Source organism: Punica granatum, chromosome 6, assembly GCF_007655135.1.
Source record: "Punica granatum isolate Tunisia-2019 chromosome 6, ASM765513v2, whole genome shotgun sequence".
In the NCBI taxonomy this organism is placed as follows: domain Eukaryota; kingdom Viridiplantae; phylum Streptophyta; class Magnoliopsida; order Myrtales; family Lythraceae; genus Punica; species Punica granatum.
This window is the reverse complement of record NC_045132.1, coordinates 5,265,576-5,287,474: the sequence shown is the minus strand read 5'-3', so window position 1 is coordinate 5,287,474 and position 21,899 is coordinate 5,265,576. Positions and strand designations below refer to the sequence as shown.

General features: G+C 37.9%; 2 protein-coding genes and 1 long non-coding RNA gene across 3 annotated transcripts; 2 read left to right on the top strand and 1 right to left on the bottom strand.

Annotated features, from left to right (window-relative positions):
- The first annotated feature begins 7,565 nt into the window (after positions 1–7,565).
- On the top strand, positions 7,566–11,645 carry LOC116212078 (protein RFT1 homolog). Its single transcript, XM_031546665.1, has 13 exons — positions 7,566–7,822; positions 7,923–8,002; positions 8,216–8,310; positions 8,693–8,850; positions 8,947–9,098; positions 9,448–9,566; positions 9,793–9,956; positions 10,123–10,197; positions 10,410–10,481; positions 10,590–10,727; positions 11,203–11,358; positions 11,433–11,485; positions 11,574–11,645. Exons 1-13 carry the CDS (start codon positions 7,735–7,737, stop codon positions 11,643–11,645), a joined length of 1,422 nt encoding a protein of 473 aa, XP_031402525.1. The 5' UTR covers positions 7,566–7,734.
- A 3,445-nt stretch (positions 11,646–15,090) lies between these two features.
- Positions 15,091–20,507, top strand: LOC116211243 (filament-like plant protein 5). The gene is made up of 6 exons (XM_031545532.1): positions 15,091–15,309; positions 16,253–16,390; positions 16,560–16,776; positions 17,215–19,414; positions 19,708–19,771; positions 20,103–20,507. The coding sequence occupies exons 2-6, from the start codon at positions 16,268–16,270 to the stop codon at positions 20,262–20,264; spliced, it is 2,766 nt and encodes a 921-aa protein (XP_031401392.1). The 5' UTR covers positions 15,091–15,309; positions 16,253–16,267; the 3' UTR covers positions 20,265–20,507.
- LOC116211244 lies at positions 16,619–17,304 on the bottom strand. Its single transcript, XR_004157634.1, has 2 exons — positions 17,177–17,304; positions 16,619–16,822 (listed from the first exon to the last, which is right to left on the bottom strand). It is a non-coding gene; the product is annotated as an uncharacterized LOC116211244 (long non-coding RNA).
- Positions 20,508–21,899: the final 1,392 nt, after the last annotated feature.

Here is a 21,899-nt window from a genome sequence, read left to right as displayed (position 1 = left end):
AGAAGAGAGAGAGTGAAAAAGAAGAGATAACGATAGTGACAATGATTGTCACCGTGGCAACGATCCCACAACATCGGTGTGAAATAATCTAATAAGTTTGCTTTATTAAAAGTTGTGCAATTAGTTGCAATTGGCCCTATGCCATTATGCATGTGTCTGCCGAACTTGTCGGCCGCTAGAAAATATCTATTCAATGTGTTTGCCTATCTCTGAGCTTTGCCTATATAAACGACAACTCTCCTTCTGTATTCCTCAACGAAAACTAAATAAGAAATCTTTCAGCAAACTCTATCTCAATGTTCTTCTAAGTTCTTTCCTTTTGGGCTAAGGGCTCTTAGGGTTCGATGTAGTTTTTTAATACCAGGAGCTGACTTCAAGTATGCTCTGTGATTGCCTCGTATAAGGATCCTGCACATAAGAAAGAATGTCGCTCAAATATGCAATTCAAGGTAATTATAGGAAATCAGTAGTATTAACGGTGTTTGGTCCAAGAGAATGAAAGGGAGCTTGTGCTTGAGCATTTACCGAAGGGATGGCATTGAAGCTCTCTAAAGGGCATGATTTCATCTTCTTCAAGCTGAGCTTCGTTAATCCTATTGCATTTCCCTAACCTCACCTAGAGATGGTATCAGAGCCAGGAAAGTCTTGCAGGTCACGCATTCAAAATCCAGAAAATCAATGTAGGGGTCGTCTGCCGTTAAAACACATAGCGCGGAGCGTAGTGGGCCGGGGATTAGTATTAGGGAATTATGTGCCCTCACACAGACAGCTAGCTTTTCGTAGTGAGATGGTATTAGAGCCCAAGTTTGGACCAAATCTTGACGGAAAGGTCGTGATCTCTTTTGATCACTATCTTGTCTAGAACCTAGAGCCATCCACCCCGCCAATGTTCCAGACTATGATGATGATGTAGCCAGAAGAGGAAGGGCTACGCGATAACTCGAAGGCCTAGCTGCAGATGCCGCCTATCCACTCGCTTCTTCCTATAGCAGACGTAACAGTCACCACAGTCACAGACATCTCAATAACAATGCCTTCCTCGTGGTTCGCGGAAGAAGTATACTGGCATTCCACCGTTTAAGTTCTTAAGCAAGGAATTCATGTATAATATATAGTATTGCAATTATCAAATTAATTTCTAAGAAAAATTAATCTAAAATTTGAATACTTTTAGATAAGATCGTTATTTCATTTTATGAAAGAATAAGAAGTTTTGAGTCTATCAAAACTTTTAAACTTCATTATTTGCTTGTGCGCATTTATTATAACTGATATTTCACATATTAAGTTTTATAAATTTGAACACTTTTAGATAAAATGACCATGTCATTTAGATGAGAGTTTTACTTATTGAAGGTTTTATAAGATTATTTATAATGCTTAAATTTTTTAAATTTAATTTAATTTATATAAGTATAAATGATTATTTATTTTCTTAAAATGAAAATATATTTATTTGTTAACGATATGAAATAATTGATTGAACTATTTTTCATACATTTTTGAATATTTTTTATGATATAATATATATATATATATATTACATTAACATATGAATTAGTAATGATTTTACAACTTTACCCCTATATTATTTTGACATTTTCTTTTCTACCCATACTTAATGCATTGGTTATTTTCTTAAAATGATGAATATATTTTTATTTTCTAATGATATGATAATAAGTGAATGAAATAATTTTTCATACATTTTTTAATATTTTCTTTATAATATATATATAGAGAGAGTATATTAACATATGCATTAGTAAGGATTTCTTAAAATGATGAATATATATTTATTTGTTAACGATATGATGATAAGTCATTCAGATATTTTTTCGTACAATTTTGAATATTTTTTATAATATATATCATATTGACATATGAATCAGTAATGATTTTACCACTTTATATTTATCTTATTTTGACAATTTCTTTTCTATCCCTTTGTTAATGCATTGTTTACAACTTTATATATACGTACATGTATTGATCTATATTTTTGTCGATATATTAATATAGATATTCTTGAATGTAATATGAAACATCAATAAGATGGAGATGGCAAATAAAAATATGGGAAAATAGGCATGTTGGCAACCGATATTATTTCATGGTTCAGTATCATTTTGGTTATTTAGTTTGTATTAATTTGGCCATTCCCATTTTCAACATCAGTTTGGCCCTTAATGATTATGTGTACTATAACATTTGATTTGTCTCTCTTTTATCAAATTCTGTAAGATCAAAGGAAGATAATACATATGACGTACAAATGAATCTAAACATGAAGAAAAAGTATGTGAAAAGTTACCCATTTTATCAAGTAAACCTAATAAATAATAAAATATGTGAGTGTAACAATAAGTAATTTAACCTCATAGAAACGCGACTAATAATAATCATGTGATATAAATCCAATAGGGTTGTTTGATAATTAAAGGAAGCAACTTCATTTGTGGAAACCCAAGTTTCAAAACATAATGGAATCAAAAGGTCAATGCAACGTGGAGCTACGACTTTTATATATTAAGGTAAATTGCACCATACATCATGATTTTTGAAATAATTTCACTACACATAATATTTTTATAAATTTTCACGACACATCGCGAATTTTTTTAAAATTTTTTATCGCACATCATATCGTTATTTTTCCGTCCAAAATTAGATTGAATGGTAATGTTACGACATTTTAAGGGACAATTTTGCACAAAAAAACTTGAAGGATTTCAACAGAATTAAATAAAATATTAAAGGAAAAAAAAAGTAAAGGAAGGGGTTGAAAGGGAGGAGAGGCCAGGGGTCCCGCCGGTAGTTGACTCCCCAAGTGGGGTTACCGGCCGGTTCAGATCAGGATGGTAATTGGGGGTCGACTGCCTCAGATCAGGATGGTAATTGGGGGTCGACTGCCAGCAGGGACACCCTTAACCCCCTAGTTTGGGGGATCCCAGCCCAATTGGGGGGTTGATTGCCAGCGGGGTCGGGAGATCAGGATGTTGCAAGTTCGATACTTAGTGGGGCTACATGTGTCCCTTTATTAGTTACATTATGATTTTTATTTCATTGTACTTGATTCATAGACATCTCTTATAATCGAAAAAAAATCAAAATGGCAAATCCTAGTTGGCTTGTGACGTTATCACGTGGTATACCCATTACGCGCGAGACTTTTTCAATTGGTGGAGCTAATTATTTGACAAACTATCTGTTCTAATGTATCATTTATCATAAATTTTCTATATTTAATTTAAAATATATTAACAACAGATAGAATAAATAAGTAAATAATATTTTTCAATAATCTTCTTAAGTAAATAATATTTGTTATTGAATGTATTAACATAATTAATACTTTGTCAAACGAGGAGAATCTCCCCGATCAAAGACGAGAAGAATAATTCACTGAAAAAGGACGAGAAGAATAAGCTAAAGCTCTTTTTTTTTTTTTTTTTTTTTTTTTCGGGTAACCGTAGATTCTATAAATGGACAAACTACAAAGAGTAATAAGTGAAAAATCACCTGCAAAGAGTACATATACAATTACAGTTTGCAATCTTGAAATCACTAAATCCAAACAATACCCGCTAGCTAATTTTCATCATGGACCCCGTAGAATCTGGGAAGGGGGAGCGCATCCTTAGTCCTAAATCCACGATGAAAAACTACTTTTTAATGAAAAAACCACCAGAGTATAGTAGCAGAATGTTCAGTCCGATATTCATGCGCAAGATCCCCTACAGACCACAATCAACAGACATAATCCAATCGACCTATTCCTTAATAACCCCATCCCAGGCAATCAAACCAAAGAAGCAAACTTATTTGATTGGTACAAACTAGCGACTACCTCTCGAGGAGCCAAAACTTGCACAAAACCGAGCAAAAAAAGGCCTGAACCACAAAAGGTTGGCATGATAAGCAATTGCAAATTCACCAGAAAAACTGATAAGCAATTGCAAGTAGTCTATGATTGTTGGGGATGTGGCTCCGAGATGGACAGATTCGCTGAAGATGAAACACGAACCCAACGAACATGGACTAACACAAAGGATGGAGAAAGCTTCAAGGCACGATCAATGCTTTCAAAAGAGAATTATCTGCCTCCTCGTTAGTTGCTAATGGGTTTTGATGGAGATTCTCCCAGGATACAAGAAGCCTAAGAGTTCTCTATTAGCAAAGTCGAAAAACTCACGAACTCTCACTCGTAATCTGGAAATTTATTGCCAATGATCTCAATCATGACTTTTAGCACAAGAGCCTTTAATTTATAATGATCAATGGGCACTAACCAAGTGTCTATTCTTCAATTTTTTTTTCCGTATAGGACATGTCCTTTCTATTAAAATCAGTCTCACAGAGGAACGTTTTCGGTGTTTGAACATTTATGGACGTTGTTGAAGGAATAATCGCCACTCCCGCTCTCAGATTGTGATCTGAAACTTATTTGCTAGAACAATTCACAGTTATTGTTTGAACAATTCCTCCAACGTGATACAAAATCACATTTACACCCAAGCCTTGATTTTGTCCCAGTGTGTATGAATTACGCTAAGTAATCCATCAATGTACAAACCCAATGAATTTGCAATCTACTAATATCAACAGTCTAAATGACATGGAAAATCAAATTATACATCTCAGTAAAACGCAATCCAAGCAGGTTCACATCCCTTATTGCCATGGGGCTACAAGACCAAGGGAGCAATTGAGGCTAGGGAAACTAGCGGCGATGATGGAAAGAGAGGGTTTTGTTACTCTTCCAAGTAGCCCTCCTCGAAGGTCTAGCCTTGTGGTGAAGGCATCCTTTTCGGCGCAGCCCTTTGTACTTCTTACCAACAGAGGTGAGCCCAGCCGTGAATCTCCTTGTGCTTGTGGATGGGCTTGCACATCCAGTTGATCCCCGGGTCGCCGAGGATGGCCTTGTGAGCAGCATCCACTAGAATGACCTCATAATACTCGTAGCTTTTCTTGGTTAACTTCAGATGCCAGAACACAGTTCAGGAACTAATAGCAACTGAGGAAATCAACTTTGTAAAGTATGAAGTGACCTCATTAATCCAGTAGGAGTTAGAGCCTTGAGGCCTCCCAATTTCCGACCAGCACGTTCTACTGCAACTTAGCACTTGCTCCGATCAGCTGGGGACACATTCCTTTGTCGGCTTACCATACACAATACCTTTGGGAAACGAACCTCTTTCTCCCACCAGGCCTCACTGGCAACCGTTGCCCTGGATAGAGCAAGCTACAACTTACTAAAACTGATACATGAAGAAAAGATTACCCTAGCAGATTGAAATATGCATAAGGGGGAATGGCCGAACAGGCAAAACCAAATGGCATCGGCTGCTGTTATTGTTCGAGAGAATTTCAATGGCCATCAATAATGAGTCAGTCCTTGCTCAAAATATGATTATACATCTACATAGCCGGTCATGGCTGTTGAAAGCCAAGTTCAAGCATCCCAAGAGCTAAAGCAAATTACTTGACGAGCTCATGAACATAACTTACGCCGCGCTAGTATTGGCAGGCTAGCAGCTTGCACAAAACACCATTGGTCTACCTAAATGATCGGTCTATGTCATGCCATATTTGGCCCAGCAAGTTCTTAGTAGTGCTATGTTCAAGCATTACTGATTGAAATTTTTTCAGATTGTTTCACACTAATTAATCTATTTCAGTAATTTTCCCAGCAACTCCAACCCCATTACAGGTGCCGAGCCGAAACAGCTGAATCAAAGTTAATTTAGAAACTGCTGCCTTGTATACAAATGGACGGTGATCCCTTCCAACTAGAAGGAGCAAAATGCTCTTCCAACTTATTCCAACTCAAGCTTTTTGGTAATCCGATCCATTAGTGTGTTCCAAATTAACCGTCGCTAATGTGTCGGGTTGTCAGGTGTACCAATGAACCATTAGTGTCGGGAATACCAATGAACCGTCACTAATCCAATCCATTACTGTGATCTGATCCAATCCGATCCACTAATGTGTTTCATTAGTGTCGGTTACCCGACAACCTGAATACAAGCTTTTCGTGGTGCAACTTCAGATGCCAGAACGCAGTTCAGGAAATAATAGCAACTGAGGAGAATCAACTCGTAAAGTATGAAATGACCTCATTACTCGTGTAGGAGTTGAGAACCTTGAGGCCTCCCAATTTCCGACCAGCACTTTCCTTTGCAACTGAGGGCTTGCTCCGCTGGAACTTCAGGTGAGTAACACCTTTGGTTTGTTGGCTTACTGGTACACAATTACCCTCGGGAACGAGCCTCTTTCTCTCACCGTGCCTTACTCGCACCTGTTAGATCATGTAGCCCTAGACAGAGCAAGCTATGACTAAAATTCGGTAGCAGGTTCATTCACATAATATCTCAAATGAGAGTTATTATAAGGTCACTTTTTATTCTAAAAGAAAAAAAATGGATTCGATTCAATACGATGATTTTCTAATTTTGTTCCATATGAATTCAAAGAAAGTTTCGAAGTTACATGACGCCTTTCTTATTTATTATTATTTTATATTTTAATATTAGTTTACTCAAGAGTTGTCTAATGAATCCCGCGATTCCGAATCACGGGATGGGTAGATGTTAGAAATGATTACTTGATTTCTTTTTCTACCCCCTCCCTCTCTCTTTTTTATCTATTTTTTATTTATAGAGAATTCATGTGCTAGGGAGTCCCTGATGATGTTGCATTTGATTTCAAAATAGGATTTTAAAATTAGATTTTGATTTTAAAAAAGAGTGGTATAAATAGGGCCCACATTTTGATTTTGTATGAGTTATTTTGTTTTGTTGTGGAAAAAAAGTGGTATAAATGAGGCACACTCTTTGACTTTGTATGAGTTATTTTGTTTTGTTGTGGGTAGAATTATATTAAAGTTGTGATTTTAAAATCACATTTGCAAACCAAATAAACCATAATAAACCAAGATTTTACCATGATTGCAATTTTAGAGAGACGCGAAAGCAAAAGCCTATGGGGTCGCTTCTATAACTGGATAACCAACACCGAAAACCGTCTTCTTGATACATGAAGGAAAGATTAACCAAGCAGATTGAAATATCTGCAAGGGGAAACCAACTAAACTGGCATTGGCTGCTCTTATTGTCTATGAGAATTTCCATGGCCATAATAAACTGATGAGTAACTCCTTCCTCAGAATGTCATTATACATCGACATAGCCGATCGTTGCTGTTGAAAGCTAAGTTCGAGCATCCCATTCCCAATGGCTCAAGCAAATCACTTGACAGGCTCACCGACGATAGCATTACTTTTCTTTTTCTTTTTCGTTCGCTCAAAGAATAATTCGCCGATAGCATTAATCACATCACACTAGCCTTGGCGTGTGCGCAATCTGCACAAAACACCATTGGCATTCCTAAAGGATTGGTCTATGCCTGATCTGCAGCGCCTAATGGTAGGAAGAAAGAGAGAGGGAGAAGAAGGGTTGAGTTGCAGAAGAGAGAGAGAGGGCATATCGTGCAATTTATTTAAAATTTTGGGTCGTTTCGAATTTTTTAAAAACTGCCGAGTGGGGACAATCGGAGTAGAGTGGAATAATTTCCGACCGGACTCATCCCTGCTTTCTTTTCTTGCCTGCCTTGGCGACCGGCTCGTTTCATCCATGGCTGAACGGAGAGCCGCCGCACAAATTCTGAGCAGAACCGCGTAGTCTCTGCTTGTTCCCGCCAACGAGACCTCTCTCCTAAGGCTACTGATCGGATATGTCGCAGAATCCGACTGTTGTCCAGCCGGAGGCAGCGAGAGATGGCGACCGGACCAGTCTCTCCCACACCTTCAAGTACCTACTGGGTATTGCTATCTTGTTCGACGTTTCTTTCTTTTGGATCACCAAAAAGTGAATATAATTGAAGATTGATCCTCCGTCGTTCCTTTGAATTTGGTGCATCAGCGACCCAATTTCTGTCAAGGGGGATTCCCTTCATGTTCAACATTTGGATCGTGAGGCATCTCACCGAGGAGGACTACGCGGTACTTTTGTCTTTGCTGTTGTCTTCTCCCCTGATTATTGCTGTTTCGCTGTTGCAAACATGGAAAGGATATGTGTATGTATGACACTGGGCAAACTCGTAGTTGTGGTCTTGTACTGACCGGGACTTCCATGGCCGTTTAAGAGCTTCAATGCCTTCTTGCTGGTGCTTGTAATGTTGACTGAGAGCTTTGCTTTACTTGGTCGTGTTGCAGCTGTATGCAGTAAAGTTCCATCTTTTTGTCACCTGCGTTTTGTTTATCAGCCGGGAGGGGTTCCGAAGAGCGTGCATGCGAGCGGACATTCGATGGTGCTACTTAATTCTCCTGTTTCTCTGTTATATACATATATATTAGGCATGGCGCCATTAGACATTAAGACTACAACTTTGCTCGTCTAGTTTTTGCTTCGAGACGCGTAGCTTCATTTGGGCTTTCGCATACAGATAGTGACAATAGGGGTTTGAATCAGTTTTGTCCTGAAAATTAATGAAGAGATGAAAACCTTTATGTTTTCGTTGTTCTATAGCATCAAGTCAGCAATTTCAAACTCTTAGGTTCTTTTTGTTATATAGTGACGCAGAGGGTCCAAGGGGTTCCTCTATTTTTTCTTAGAAGTTTATTTGAGATTTCGAATACACGAAGTTTTGAATGTATATTTGACATTCAGTATTATGCTTTGTGACACTGCAGTGATAAATCATCTGGAGAAAATGTAGAGAAGCTTTTGAAAGTAGCCTGGGGTTCTCTTCCTCTTGGACTAATTGTTACAGCTGCAGCATGTTTTCTGGTGTTTTGGTGGCAAGAACTTAGTTGCTCTGAGCCATATGCGAAAGCTATCCTGATAAATGGTAATTTCCCCCGTGTCAAAATTTACAAAGTTAGAAGATGATTAACCGACAAGCAGGACATATCACAGAGTGAAGTGCTTTCCCCAATATATGCAGGTCTTGCCTGCATTTTGGAGCTCTTGGCTGAGCCCCTTTACATCCTTTCTCAGAACCTTCTGTTGCTTAAGCTGCGATTGTTAGTGGAGACAGCAGCAACACTTTCTCGTTGCATTACAATGTGTATTCTCATCGTTAAGCAAATTGACATGGTATGTTTCCTTTTTTAAGTTGAAATCTAGAGAAAATCTTGCACTGAGCTATTTCTGAAACTTCCTCTGATGGCACTTATTTTTTCAATTGATTCTTTTAAGTATCCTTTGTTTTGTGTGATGTTATGTAAAAATTGATGTTCAAACTAGACAATAAGATTTGGCCAAAAAATCTAGACGAGAAGATCGAATTGCTTAACTAAATATATCTAAGGCTTGTGTACCAATCTTTGGTTTACTTAGATTTTAGGATTGGGTTGTGTGTTTCCCATATGGAAGTCGTCCTTGTTTTGTTCCTAGGTGATTGTATTGGAATGCCAATGCTCAATAATGATCCCATGGTTTGCAGGAGAAGGGAATTGTATTTGCAATATCTCAAGTGGCATATGGAGCTTGCTTGTTCCTTGGCTATTGGGGCTTTTTTCTTTCCTTGGGTGCTTTCAGAAAATCTAATCTTTTTCCTTTCAGGTATAGAATATATTTATAGATATTCTTATTCCCATTTTTATTGATGGTTTAGTCTAACTACTGCACTTAGAGAGGAGAGTATTGATTATAGAGCAATATTATTTTTTCATGAGGCATTTCTTACATCTCAGTCAGTTTTATCTAGAGCTTGCTTGCTGGTTTTCTTTCTTTGCTTCACTCCTATCTACTATACCATCTAATCATGCTGATTGTTACACTTCTGCAGACTGACAAGCTTCTTGAATTACGACAAACCGCTTATGAACATGTCTATGCTGTTAACCTGGCAATCATGTTGGAAATTGATACTTCAAGAAGGAGAGAAGATGGTTCTTGTTTTGTTTGATACACCATATAACCAAGCAGTATATGGGCTTGTAGACAAACTAGGTAAGTCCCAGGTGGAATGCCCTGTGCCGCATTGCAAAAAATGATTGAGAGATTTATAGGCTGAGAAAGTCTCCTCATATGTTATTTCTTCTTAGGGGATATATTTTTGTTTTCCATCTTTGAACTGCCTGGGCATAGTTAAGTTGTTGATCTTCTCTCATACCAGGGAGCCTAGTGGTGAGGTTGGTTCTTCTTCCCTTCGAAGAGAGCTCCTATGCAACATTTGCAAGGTCTGCATCAGGTTCACTTCTCTTTTTCACATGCTGTCTTTTCTTTCTTGGATCTACTATTTGATTTAAAAGCAGAAAGTTTCTTACTTCGTTTTAGGTTTTTAGCGCATATACATAGGAAAGTTGCATTACTTTCCTGAATGGTAGAGTTTTTCATTTTATCTTCACCCTTTCTTTCCTCTGGATTTGAAAGCGATGTATAAGGTGTCCTCTATCTCTACAGAACTGTGTCCAGATAAAAGCAGGAAGGTAGCAAATTCCCTTACAGAGGCCTTGAAACTCGTTCTGTTAGTTGGTATGTGTTTTAGTAAGTTTATGATTTCAATCCAAGTATTCAGATTCCATCTTGGCACTTTAATATATCATCTGATCTGGTGTGGTGGTTCAAACATGAATCCTGCAGGTCTTGTTTTCATTGGTTTTGGTCCGAGCTACTCCTACTCTCTCATAAGGCTGTTGTATGGTCGAAAATGGAGTGATGGAGAAGCCTCAACAGTCCTCCGCTGCTACTGCATCTATGTCTTTGTTTTGGCGATGAATGGTTGGTATTGAGTTGTTCATTTTGATCAGGGATAATTGTTGAATACGTGCTTGAGTCTGATCTGAATAGAGCTATATATTTGGGAGAACTGAAAATAAGTATAAATAGCAGCTGTTGTCAAGTTTCCTCCTCTTCCCCTTCTTTTGCATTCATCTATTCATGGGATAACTGGAAATTTTATGCTTTAGTCTATGATGTTACTTGGGTGAATTCATAGATAGTTTCTATGGATGTCAGAAAATGGCATTTTGCACTCTCGGGTATAATTAGTTCCTGGACTTCTCTTTCCCATTCTTCATTGATCAAGATAGTTCCCATTGGACTTTTACTAACGTATTATTTTGATATTTTGACCATCAACTTCTTTTAGTCCACTTATGGATCTAGGAGATGAAGCTCAGAAGTGAGTATTTGAAGACTCTGCTGTTCGAAGATGCTGACGCTTTTTGTCAATTCTTATTTGCCCTTAAACCAGGAACTTCTGAGGCCTTCCTGCATGCAGTTGCTGACAAGAACCAACTCCATCACTCAAATGCTTCGTTGTTTGCATTCTCATGGGTGAATGTTTTGCTAAATGTCCTCTTAATACACTCAGCTGGTGCAGTTGGCTTGATAATAGCCAATTCATTGAGTATCCTTTATAGCTTTTATGGAAGGCTTTATTTAAATCAGACAGTTCTCTTTGTTTTCTTTGACTGGATGAAGACATGTTCTTGAGGATCGCGTACTCTGGAGCATTTATCAGACAATATTTCCAGGTACATGTTTATATCTGTAGACCTTGCCTGTTTGGATGCTCAGAGGCAGAGGTTAAACCTGATATCCCTCAAATTTGGTATCATACAGGAACAGGATCCTTTGTCCTTTTCATTTCGTAGGTGCTTCCCTTCGGGAGGGACGATTATCTTTTGTGTCTAGCAAGTTTGACTATAGTCATGACTCAGTCCCTTTTATATACCGTCGTGAGAGGGCTTTCATGAATCGTCCGTTTGGACATGTGGACTGATGAGAATGAAGATCAACATCCTTGTGAGCAGATTCTTTTGGTGCCGCGACGAATACCATTGGAGGATAAACTGCTAGTGATGGTAGTGGGACTAAGATGTGAAGATAGCAATTCAGTCATCTATTTCATCGGGATAAGAGTGCTGTGCAGAAACTAATTCGCTATGAAAAGTTCTCCAAAGTTGAGGTAATGAGGTCATTAGATGAAATTTTGGTATTGAGTGGGTGGTTAGCAGCTTTAGTACTAAAGTCATGTTTATGTGCTTGGATGTCCCGCTCGTGATGCTATTGGTCCCAGGTCGAAAGTGATACCGCTGCACCGACCTCTAGTGCAACTATTTGTGCCTCTATATGTCCCCTCTTCCATCTGTCCATTTCAAGCCCACAAGCCTCCTTTGTAACTGAAAAGATACTGTTCAATTATTTTGGTTTCATTAGTTTTGCACTGTCGATTATATCGTTCTTTGGCGGGTCCATTCAGTACACATTTTGAGTGCAAACAACATAAATCTATATGTGCTTGATGAGTTGGTTGTGTTTGGTATTAGAGTTTAGGTGAGTTGAATTATGGTTTTAATTTATTTGTAATGATTGTATTGTTGAATTATGATAAAAAGTGTGAAAAAATAATGAATAATTGAGAGAGAGTAATGATTAATTAATGATTGTGTTGAATTGTGAAAAAATAACAAATAATTGAGAGAATTTAGTATTAAAAATTGAATTGAATGGTTAAAAAATTTGAAGAAAAATGAAAAAGTAACAATTATGTTGTTGAATTAAAGTTAAGTGGAGTTGAGTTAAAAAAATTTCTAAAGCCAAATAGGGCTTAAGTTCCGTTGCAGTCCCATCCAATGTAAATAATGAGATGAGGGGGCTTTTGAAGTAGTTGTAGACTCGTAGGCATCAACACATAGAGCATGGGTCCTTCCTTCTTAACAAGTAACAATCGTCTTTAGACAAACTTTAAACGTGGGAACCAGTAACCTTAAACAGAACAAACAGGGAAATTGCTAATCTCTTCACCTTAGTTAGGTGAGAGATCAGATGCCCAATTTTGTTCCCTCTCAAATGGCGGAATCGAATATGTAATGAAGATATTCAAGTATGAGAACGCATTCAAACTAAGAATGGCAAATTGAGATTAAAAGATTAAACAAATATATACGCATGCAAGATTACTTTTACGTCTCTATGGAAATTCGAAATTGTTTATTTGGCGCTAAATTGTATTATTAGAAAAGGTATATGGTTTAAAAAGAGATAATGAAAGAGATTTTTGAGAGAACAAATAGTTAATTTTTTTTAAAGATTTTTTCTTAAACATACGAGAGGTTTTAATAATTTTTTTTTATATATAATAAAGTTTATAACTTAAGAGAATCCACGACCGTTACAAAATGAAGTTTTTCTTTAATGTATAGATACATAGATAGATAGATAGATATAGATAGATACGTAGACAAACATGGACGGGCTATTACCATACTCGATAACCAATACACATTATATCATCAACTTTGGAAAGAGAGAGAGAGAGAGAGAGTATCGCTTTTTGTGATAATTACATTAAATTAAAGCCAGAATATTTATATATTTATATTTATACAATATAAAAAAGTGCATAGAGGATAAGGTTTATACAAGTGGTTCAGCACAAAGAGAAATATTTCTCGGTAGGCGGCACAAAGAGAAATTTTAGAATGTCTAGACCAGTGCCATATAAATTTTATGGGTAGTTTAATGCGAACTGCACATGATTTTCCCAAGTAAAAGGTTCTAATCGATACTGAGTGGTTGAATCATCACCTAGACTCGGAGTTCTCCACACGGAAAGATCCGATACATGAGGTATTATCTATTCTGAATGTAAAACTTACATGGGATAAAATTTTAAATAATCATACCTCATAATGATGTGGTGAGAAAAAACCAATAAGATTACTTCAATTAAAAAAACTTATCACAATTAATCGAATGATTAACACTTAATATTAAATTTATTATAATTTAATTAGAACTTCCTCATGTCACGTGACGAGATAAAATCACTAAATAATCTCTCCTTATACGAATTCATTTTTCGTAAAAGGTTAGCTCTTGAAGGGTAAACGTGCTCTTTTCACTAAGAAGAGGAAAGGGTAATCGTAGTAGTCCTTAGAAGATCACTGGTCTATTTTTAATATTTGAATGGATACTTGTTACCAATCACAAACAATTCCAATATTCTATCTATATAAAGAAATCAACAATGCCCTTGAGAATGAGAAAATCATAAATGATTGTGATGTGATGATGAAAAACCAATAAGATTGTTTCAATTAATGATACTTATCACAATTAATAGAGTAATTATTAATTATTATTCTATTTATAACAATTTAATTGGTACTTTCTCATGTCGTGTAGCGAGATAGGATCACCAAAGAATCTTTCCTTTAGAGTATAATGTAAGCGTAAGAAGGATAACAATAACATGACACTTAATTGAATAGGGAAATGGAGATTTCGAACTAGCTACGAAGGATAATTATTATCAATATCTTAACCTTCATTTGGTTTTCGAATCAAAATTTTACTTAACTTAACTATATTTTTCCCTTAATTCGACAACATAATCATTATTATTTTTTTTTTATCTTTTTCTCTAATTTTATAATAAAATTCCCTCACATTCTTTCTTCTAACTATTTTTATAATATTTTTAATAATAAATTATCCATCTACTTTCACATCTACATAATATTAATTGTTTAATTATAAGTTTCCTATCACTTTCATATCTATATATTCATATATATATATTCTAACACATTAATATATTATCAACACTTGTAATCATTGCATTGAGTTGAGATAATACAAGCTTACTAATATGAGGACATTGAAGTTGAGACAATAGCCCCATTCCTACCGTAGATAAATGAGATAAAATTTTTCACATTCAGCAAGAATAAATAAACAAAAAAATAAGTAAATAAATAAATTTTTAACAAAAAAATTAAAAATGCTAATAATAAAGGAGTAAATAATGATAATAAATTCATCATATAATAATAAGTGAGGAAAATAAAAAGCTTGCCTAAAAGGGAGGACCATCCGATCCTATTTTCAAAGTTTCAACCCCCTGACATTGACGTGGCATGGCTGTTTCACTCAAAATTTTACCCATACTCCCGGTGTTCCATGCACCAGATGTACGTACGAGTTCTAGGCTCGTCCAGAACGGGGCTGACGGTGCACCGGGAACAATTATTAATATTTACTTTTCCCTAATGAGGAGCGTCTTGATTGTGGACCCCACTCCCCTCATATTTCAAGCTTCTCTGTCTCCGCGCCTCCGTCTCAGCCTTCTTCTTCTTCCTCCTTACATCTCTCTCTCTCTCTCTCGCTGACAGTCACACACTCTGCAAGCAACCGCTCCATCAAAGCAGCAGCAGATCACACTGATACCCAAAACTCTCTCTCTCTCTCTCTCGCATTTCAAACGGAGCTCTGAGCAGAAGTCCAAGCTCCATCGGTTCGGCGGCATATCGCCCGGTGTGAGTGTGATCGAGTCCAGTCCGTACTTCTTCGGGTAAGAATCACGAACTCTCCATATGCCTTCATCCGCCTCTGCTCGCTGTCATGTCAGCGATTCTCTGCCCCTTCAATGGCTTCTGCGTTTACTGTTGCCGTCCGAAATGTAGCTCTGTATCTTTGCTCTATAGCTCTTGGCTGGACACGTACAACGTCTCTTGTGAGTTCTGCTGCGATCGTTGCATTGTCCTTCTTCTTCTTGTTTTTTTTTTTTGGTTGGCTAATAATGCTCCGTATATATTCTCAGAGCAGTACGCTTGGTAAATTGGTATTTTGTTTTTGGACTTGTTGTTAGCGCATTCCGTATTTGGTATCCTACGGCTTTGTTTGGTATTATTGAGTGCAGATTACACCCTCAAACCTGGTTACATATGATATTTTACTTTGCCTGATGCAAGACTGATGTATACTTTAAAGTGGATTTATCAACTCTTTTCCTTTCCAACAGATTGATTTGAATTGTCACCGCGGCATGCTCTCGATGGCATTGCAATTTGACCTCTGAACGTACCTCTGTACCGGGAAAGTGCAAGCTAACCAAACAAATATCTAAAAGATTTCTACGATTTATCAATGTATATAGATATCACCATGAGTGGAATTAAAGGACCATCTTCCGGCTGTTTCTTGTGATGACGAATGCTAACTTTCTGTTATCTTTCATTTATGACATTTCGACTTTTAACTTCGGGGGAGTTGGGTTTACCGCATATTTGACATGTCCATTGCAATACGATATGCTTTATTAACCCAAATTTGTCTGATCTGCTTTGATGTGTATAGCATTAAAAGATGCCTTCCCGAAGATAGTTGTGCGTAAACTTTTAGCATCGTGCTGACTGTTACAGCTTTTTATCTCTGTTTACACTTTGCAGTGGTTTCCTTTTGTTTCTTCAGGTGGTGACATTGCTCACCGCTGTGTTCTTCTATCATGCTTGCAGGTAGCACTAACTAAAATGGATCGTCGCGGTTGGCCATGGAAGAAAAAATCATCTGAGAAAAACTTGACTGAGAAACCGGTGTCCCCATCCGATTCTGCTGGGATGTCTTTGGCCAGAGCGATGTCTCTAGGAAACCAGGTACCTTCGCTGAAGTTGAGAAACACTAACCATTTATACAACTTGTTTTGCTAGGTGTCCATCTGTGTCATAGTTGACACGTCAGTTATCAATTACGATGAACAAAGGTCTTGCCTTTCCCACTTGATGCACTCAAACTTACCTCAATTTTCTTGATATTTATGTACAGGATTGCAAAAAAGTTAACTATGTTCAGATATCTCTGGATTCATTTAAGCATCTGAGCGGTTTGGAAGAACTAGTCAGTGCATTGGAAAATCAAGTAAATACATTGGAGAATCAAGTGAAGGATTTAGAGGGAAAGTTATCGACTGCTCATTTGGAGTTATCTACCAAGGAAAATCTCGTCAAGCAGCATGCAAAAGTTGCCGAAGAAGCGGTTTCAGGTTTGCTCCTTACTGGTGTGGATTCTAACACGCTCCCTTAAAGAAGCTGAGAAGGATATAAAAGCCACATATAGTATCTTTTTTTTTTCCTTATAACCCGTATGTCAAGAGCCCTGGATATACCATGCATGCTTCTTCTTCTATCAAATTAAATATCTGGGTTTGCGGTTATGTATTATTCACTCTTCTCAACAACATTATGGCCTTTCCAAAACACAATATTTCTTGACGATGGTTTTAAAAGGTAAAAAATTTTCCATTTTCAGAAGAAAACTGTTAGATTAGCATCCTTGCAATTCCCGGACATATAGTCAAGATGATAATATTTTGGTCGAAAATTTTTTTTTGTTGATTCCGACTCCTATCAAACATTTCATTATGCAAAGATAAGAGGTTTTACCTACAGAGACTTATGTGGAAGTCGCCTTCTTTGTTTAGGATGGGAAAACGCAGATGCAGAAGTTCATGCTCTGAAACAGGAGCTTGAATCGGTCACTTTATTTAAACTTGTTGCTGAAGACAGAGTATCCCACCTAGATGGTGCTCTCAAAGAGTGCACGAGGCAGATAAGAAATGTGAAGGAGGAAAGCGAGCTGCAACTGCAACAAACCATTCTTGCCAAAACGAAGCAGTGGGACCAATTGAAACTTGATTTTGAAGCAAAAATGGTTGAATTGGATCGTGCTCTTCTTCAAGCAGGTGTGGAGAATGCTGCTCTTTCACGATCTTTACAAGAGCATTTCAACACAATAATGACCACAAAGGAAGAAAAATCAAAGGCTGAGGCAGAGGTGGAGCTGCTTAAAGCAAACATTCAGTTGCGTGATAAGGAGATTAACTCACTGAAATATGAACTCCATGTGGTATCTGAGGAACTTGATATTCGAAATCAAGAGAAAAACATGAATCTTAAAGCGGCAGAGGCTGCTAACAAGCAACACTTGGAGAATGTCGGGAGAATCACGAAACTGGAAGCAGAATGCCAGAGGCTACGTGGTCTTGTTCGGAAGAAGTTGCCTGGTCCTGCTGCATTGGCTCGAATGAAGTTAGAGGCCAAGATTTTCAGCCAAGACTGGAATGAACCATCATTATTGAGAAATTCAATGAAGTATCCCGTTGCTTCATTATCTTCAAAATCACATCTCACCAATGATGACCTGAAACAGTGCCACAAAGAGTCGGAGTTTCAAGGGAAACGTTTCTTGGAAATGGAGGAAGAAATAAAGACTCTAAAAGAAGCCTTGGGTGCTCGTAATACGGAACTGCAAGTTTCAAGAAGCATGTATGCCAAAACAATGAGCAGAGTGAAGATCTTGGAAGCTCAAATTCTAGCACCTAATCAACAGGCTAAGTCGTCAGGTTCTGGGGTACAAATTGAAGGCTTTTCAAGGGAAGTTGTGAATACTCCACCAAGTGTTACTTCCATTTCTGAGGATGGAATTGATGAAGGAAGCTCTACTGGATCTTGGGGTCCATTAATCTCTGATATCTCTCAGCTGTGGAAGGATAAGAGTATGGACAAATCTTCCAAGTCGTCTTCAGCGAATCCCTTGGAATTAATGGACGACTTCCTCGAAATGGAGAAACTAGCTTGTTCATCAGCGGACTCAGTGTTGAGCACAACAGGGCTGGATAGCAGCAAATGTGCAAGAGATACTGCATCAGTGGATGCTATCAAGAATGTTAATCCAACAGCAAATCAAAATTCATCACCAGTCAAAATTGAGCTTCAATCAGTGCATTCCCGCTTCTCAGAACTGCTTCCCAGAATCTGCACAATGGTTGACCGTCAAACTCTAGAGGTTGATGTTAAAGAGCTTTTGGAGGATGTCAAACAAGCTCTGGGCCCAGATGCTCTGCACCTGCCTTCAGAGAGTCAAATTTCTAAAGAAGCTTGTACTCGGGATCCCATGAAAATGATAGAGTCTGAGGTCTCATTAGCTGATTGCCATCCTAATATCAGCACCGACATCATTACAAACAAAGAGCTTGGTGCAGCAGTTTCACAGATACATCAGTTCGTATTATCACTAGGAAGGGAAGCTGCTAAATCACACGGCACATCCTGCTCCAATAGATGTTTAGCCGAAAAAGCATTACAAGATTTCACTGCTTCAGTTGAGAAGTTCAGAAGCAACAGCTCAAGCTTGGTCAATTTTGTTCTTGAGCTTTCATCTATTCTCACTGAAGCTCGTGAAATTGATTCTGGTATTTCAGACTATGCTGATCATGATGAAGATCCTAGTAGCGGTGATTGCATAGACAAGGTCCCCCTGTTGGAAAGGAAGGTAATTCAAGATGAGTCATCTGAATCAGGCAAGACCCCTTATTCTCCTTGTGAGCTGATGCTTCAGGACCTCGATGGCACAAAGCTTCAGTTGCAAGAGACTGAGCAGGTTCTGGCTTCCCTGAAATCACAAATGGAATCATCACAGAGAGATCATAGCTTGGCAGAGGTTCAGCTAAAATGTATGACAGAATCTTACAAATTACTTGAAGCGCGTGCCCGCGATTTAGAAGCTGAAGTGAAAGTTCTACATGACAAGGCGGAGAAGCTAGAAAATGAGCTTCTTGAAGAAAAGCACCAGCATCGGGGTACTCTAGCTACAGTCGAGGACCTTCAGCAGAAATTCAAGAGGTTAGCTCCGGCTTGGCTTTAACATTCTGATGGAGGGATCTTTACTAGCAAGCTCAATTAAGCAGAATATGTCAGCAGATGCTATTGAAGTGCCAAATACTGGAAACCTCTCGGCTCATTATTATGATAGAGAAGTGTGAAGACTAGAAATCTAACGGTTTATATTTTCTGATATTGATTTTCTTGAAATACATTTTCGAATGTCCGAAGTGAAGCCACATCTTCATCGAACTTATGAAAAACTCTTAGATCTTTTTCTTAACTCTTATGGACATTTTCCTTCGTTGTTTCAGGGAATTCAAGTGTTCGGTCTGTTCATTGTCTACTGCAGCTGAATCTCACTTCAAAACCAAACAGGTGGGCAGATTGCTTCCATTTTAGGGATTTACAGATGGGATTTTATCTCTTATTTTTCTTTGAAAAAGAGGAAGAAACGGTATGATTATTTAGTAAATACACAAAACTTATATGTCTTGTAATTTTTTTTTTTCATGAAGGAATTTTTTTCTGAATTTTCCTGTGTTCTCTTTTATGCCAATTACATTGCTTATTTTCAGTTCATGAAACAATAGCTCTAACTCCGAGAAAAAAGGGAATGTTTTCATAGTCTTCTTCTCGAGAATCAATTATATCATGATTTGCCAAGCTTTTAATGTCCCCTCGATCTACCTTTGCACTTCCATTGCAGGAGAGGGAGATAGCGATAGCAGCAGAGAAACTTGCTGAGTGTCAAGAGACGATATACCTCCTGAGCAGGCAATTGCAGGCCTTGCGTTCGCCTTCAGACACAAAGGGCCTACAAGCCAATGAAGGGAACCTTGTCGAAGATGGAACGAGCCTCTCACGATAGATGTAAACTACAGCTTTGCCCATCATAATACACCTACAACACCGTATAGTCCTAGTAGAAATCAGATATGGTCTGAAAGGGGATCGCCTCAGTCCCCAAAACATCAGATTGCTTCTTGAAGGTTTGATGTTTGTTGACATTGAGCACATCAACGGATCACGTGTATCAGCATTCTTATCTTTTTGAGGACTTGAGTCTGGGAAAAACGATCGAAAGTGAGGCGCAGTGACGTAGTTTTTTCTCTGACAATATGAAATAATTTTCAAGGTAAATGTAAAATCTAAGATCGCCGTCACATGCCATTGAAATATCAGGCATTGAGATAGATATGGGTTTGGTATGCAAATGAAGGTTTTGTGGTGAGGGAAGCCTCACAAAGAAATATAAATACGACTAGTATGAGAAGCCACTGATGGAGTCAGCAGAGCCATTCAAGCAGGCAGGAAAGCAGAAATTTGAAGGAGGCTTTTTCTGTATATTCACACTCACCCAACATGTCTGAAATCCTACAACTCATCACGACCCCCCATTATGGAGAAATTATTACACGTACTCGGTCCGTCAAATCAGTAGCCGACCGAGTTAATCGTTGGGTCACAAACACATAAAAGTATACGTTATTATGCGAGAATTTCAAAGAGTTTAGCCTAGTGGTAAGGGGAGCTTAAGTATTTATCATGATTTGGAGTTAAAAATTCTTGGAGTCACCGGAGCGCCTGTGACGTGATTATCTGTTCTGTGCACTGCCGGGGGTTCATAGAGTCTCGGGGATTAGTCGAGCGAAGTTCGGATACCCCGGGTTAGCCAAAAAAAAAAAAACCTTACTATGCCAGTGTGGTGGATTTTGCTCATCTATGAATGATGGATCACTTCTGTACGTTTAATTTTCACCCAACGATTGGTCTAGTTTTTTGCTGACGTTACGGACCAAGTTTATACATTAATAATTTTTACAGTATCTCGTCGCGTAATCTTTGAGCTCCACGGTCGCCATCAATGACCGTTAAATCATCTTAGGATCAGAATGGGGGCACGTCGAAGAGTTGGATGCGTCCACGGGTCGAACAATTAGACATGATTGATGGAATTGGGCACATGCAACGCTTTAAAATTTGGATAATTTGTCAAATGATTTGACATTTTGCTGAGGTTTTGTTTCTAGATTCATGCATGTATCTTAATCGCGCCCACAGGAACATTATAAATATGGTGTGCAGCGTCGACCATTTATTACAATCCCTCGCATGTGTTTGTATGTTTGTGACTCGTCCAAAAACGACATATAACGATTCGGAGATTCCTTTCTACTAAACCGATCTGACTCGAATTTGAATTAGTCAAAATTTATTGGACTTTCATATATCTGGTAATGCACATTAAAAGAAAAAAAGAAGAAGCAATACTTATATACATTATTTCCGATGAAACCGTAGAGGTTTTCAACCTACAGACATGAGACCAATTTTCCCTCGGGTATTAAGTCAGTTTTGTCCTTTAACAAGTGCGAAAGTTCAAAGATTCTCAGGATTCTTGGCACTTTTCCTTATAATTAAAATTACTTTGATTCGTAGGAAAAGCTTTCTCGAAAAAAAATGCTTGATGGATTTTCCCAAAAAAAAAAAAAACTATCTTCGA

What these genes read in the sequence shown, in the direction of transcription:
- LOC116212078 (XM_031546665.1), top strand. Translation starts at nt 7,735, where the DNA reads ATGTCGCAGAATCCGACTGTTGTCCAGCCGGAGGCAGCGAGAGATGGC. An exon ending in TGGGCTTGTAGACAAACTAG is followed by an intron (nt 9,957 to 10,122) that starts GTAAGTCCCAGG and finishes CTCTCATACCAG; the next exon opens with GGAGCCTAGTGGTGAGGTTG. An exon ending in ATTTGCAAGGTCTGCATCAG is followed by an intron (nt 10,198 to 10,409) that starts GTTCACTTCTCT and finishes CTATCTCTACAG; the next exon opens with AACTGTGTCCAGATAAAAGC.
- LOC116211243 (XM_031545532.1), top strand. Translation starts at nt 16,268, where the DNA reads ATGGATCGTCGCGGTTGGCCATGGAAGAAAAAATCATCTGAGAAAAAC. An exon ending in CGATGTCTCTAGGAAACCAG is followed by an intron (nt 16,391 to 16,559) that starts GTACCTTCGCTG and finishes ATTTATGTACAG; the next exon opens with GATTGCAAAAAAGTTAACTA. An exon ending in TGCCGAAGAAGCGGTTTCAG is followed by an intron (nt 16,777 to 17,214) that starts GTTTGCTCCTTA and finishes TTCTTTGTTTAG; the next exon opens with GATGGGAAAACGCAGATGCA.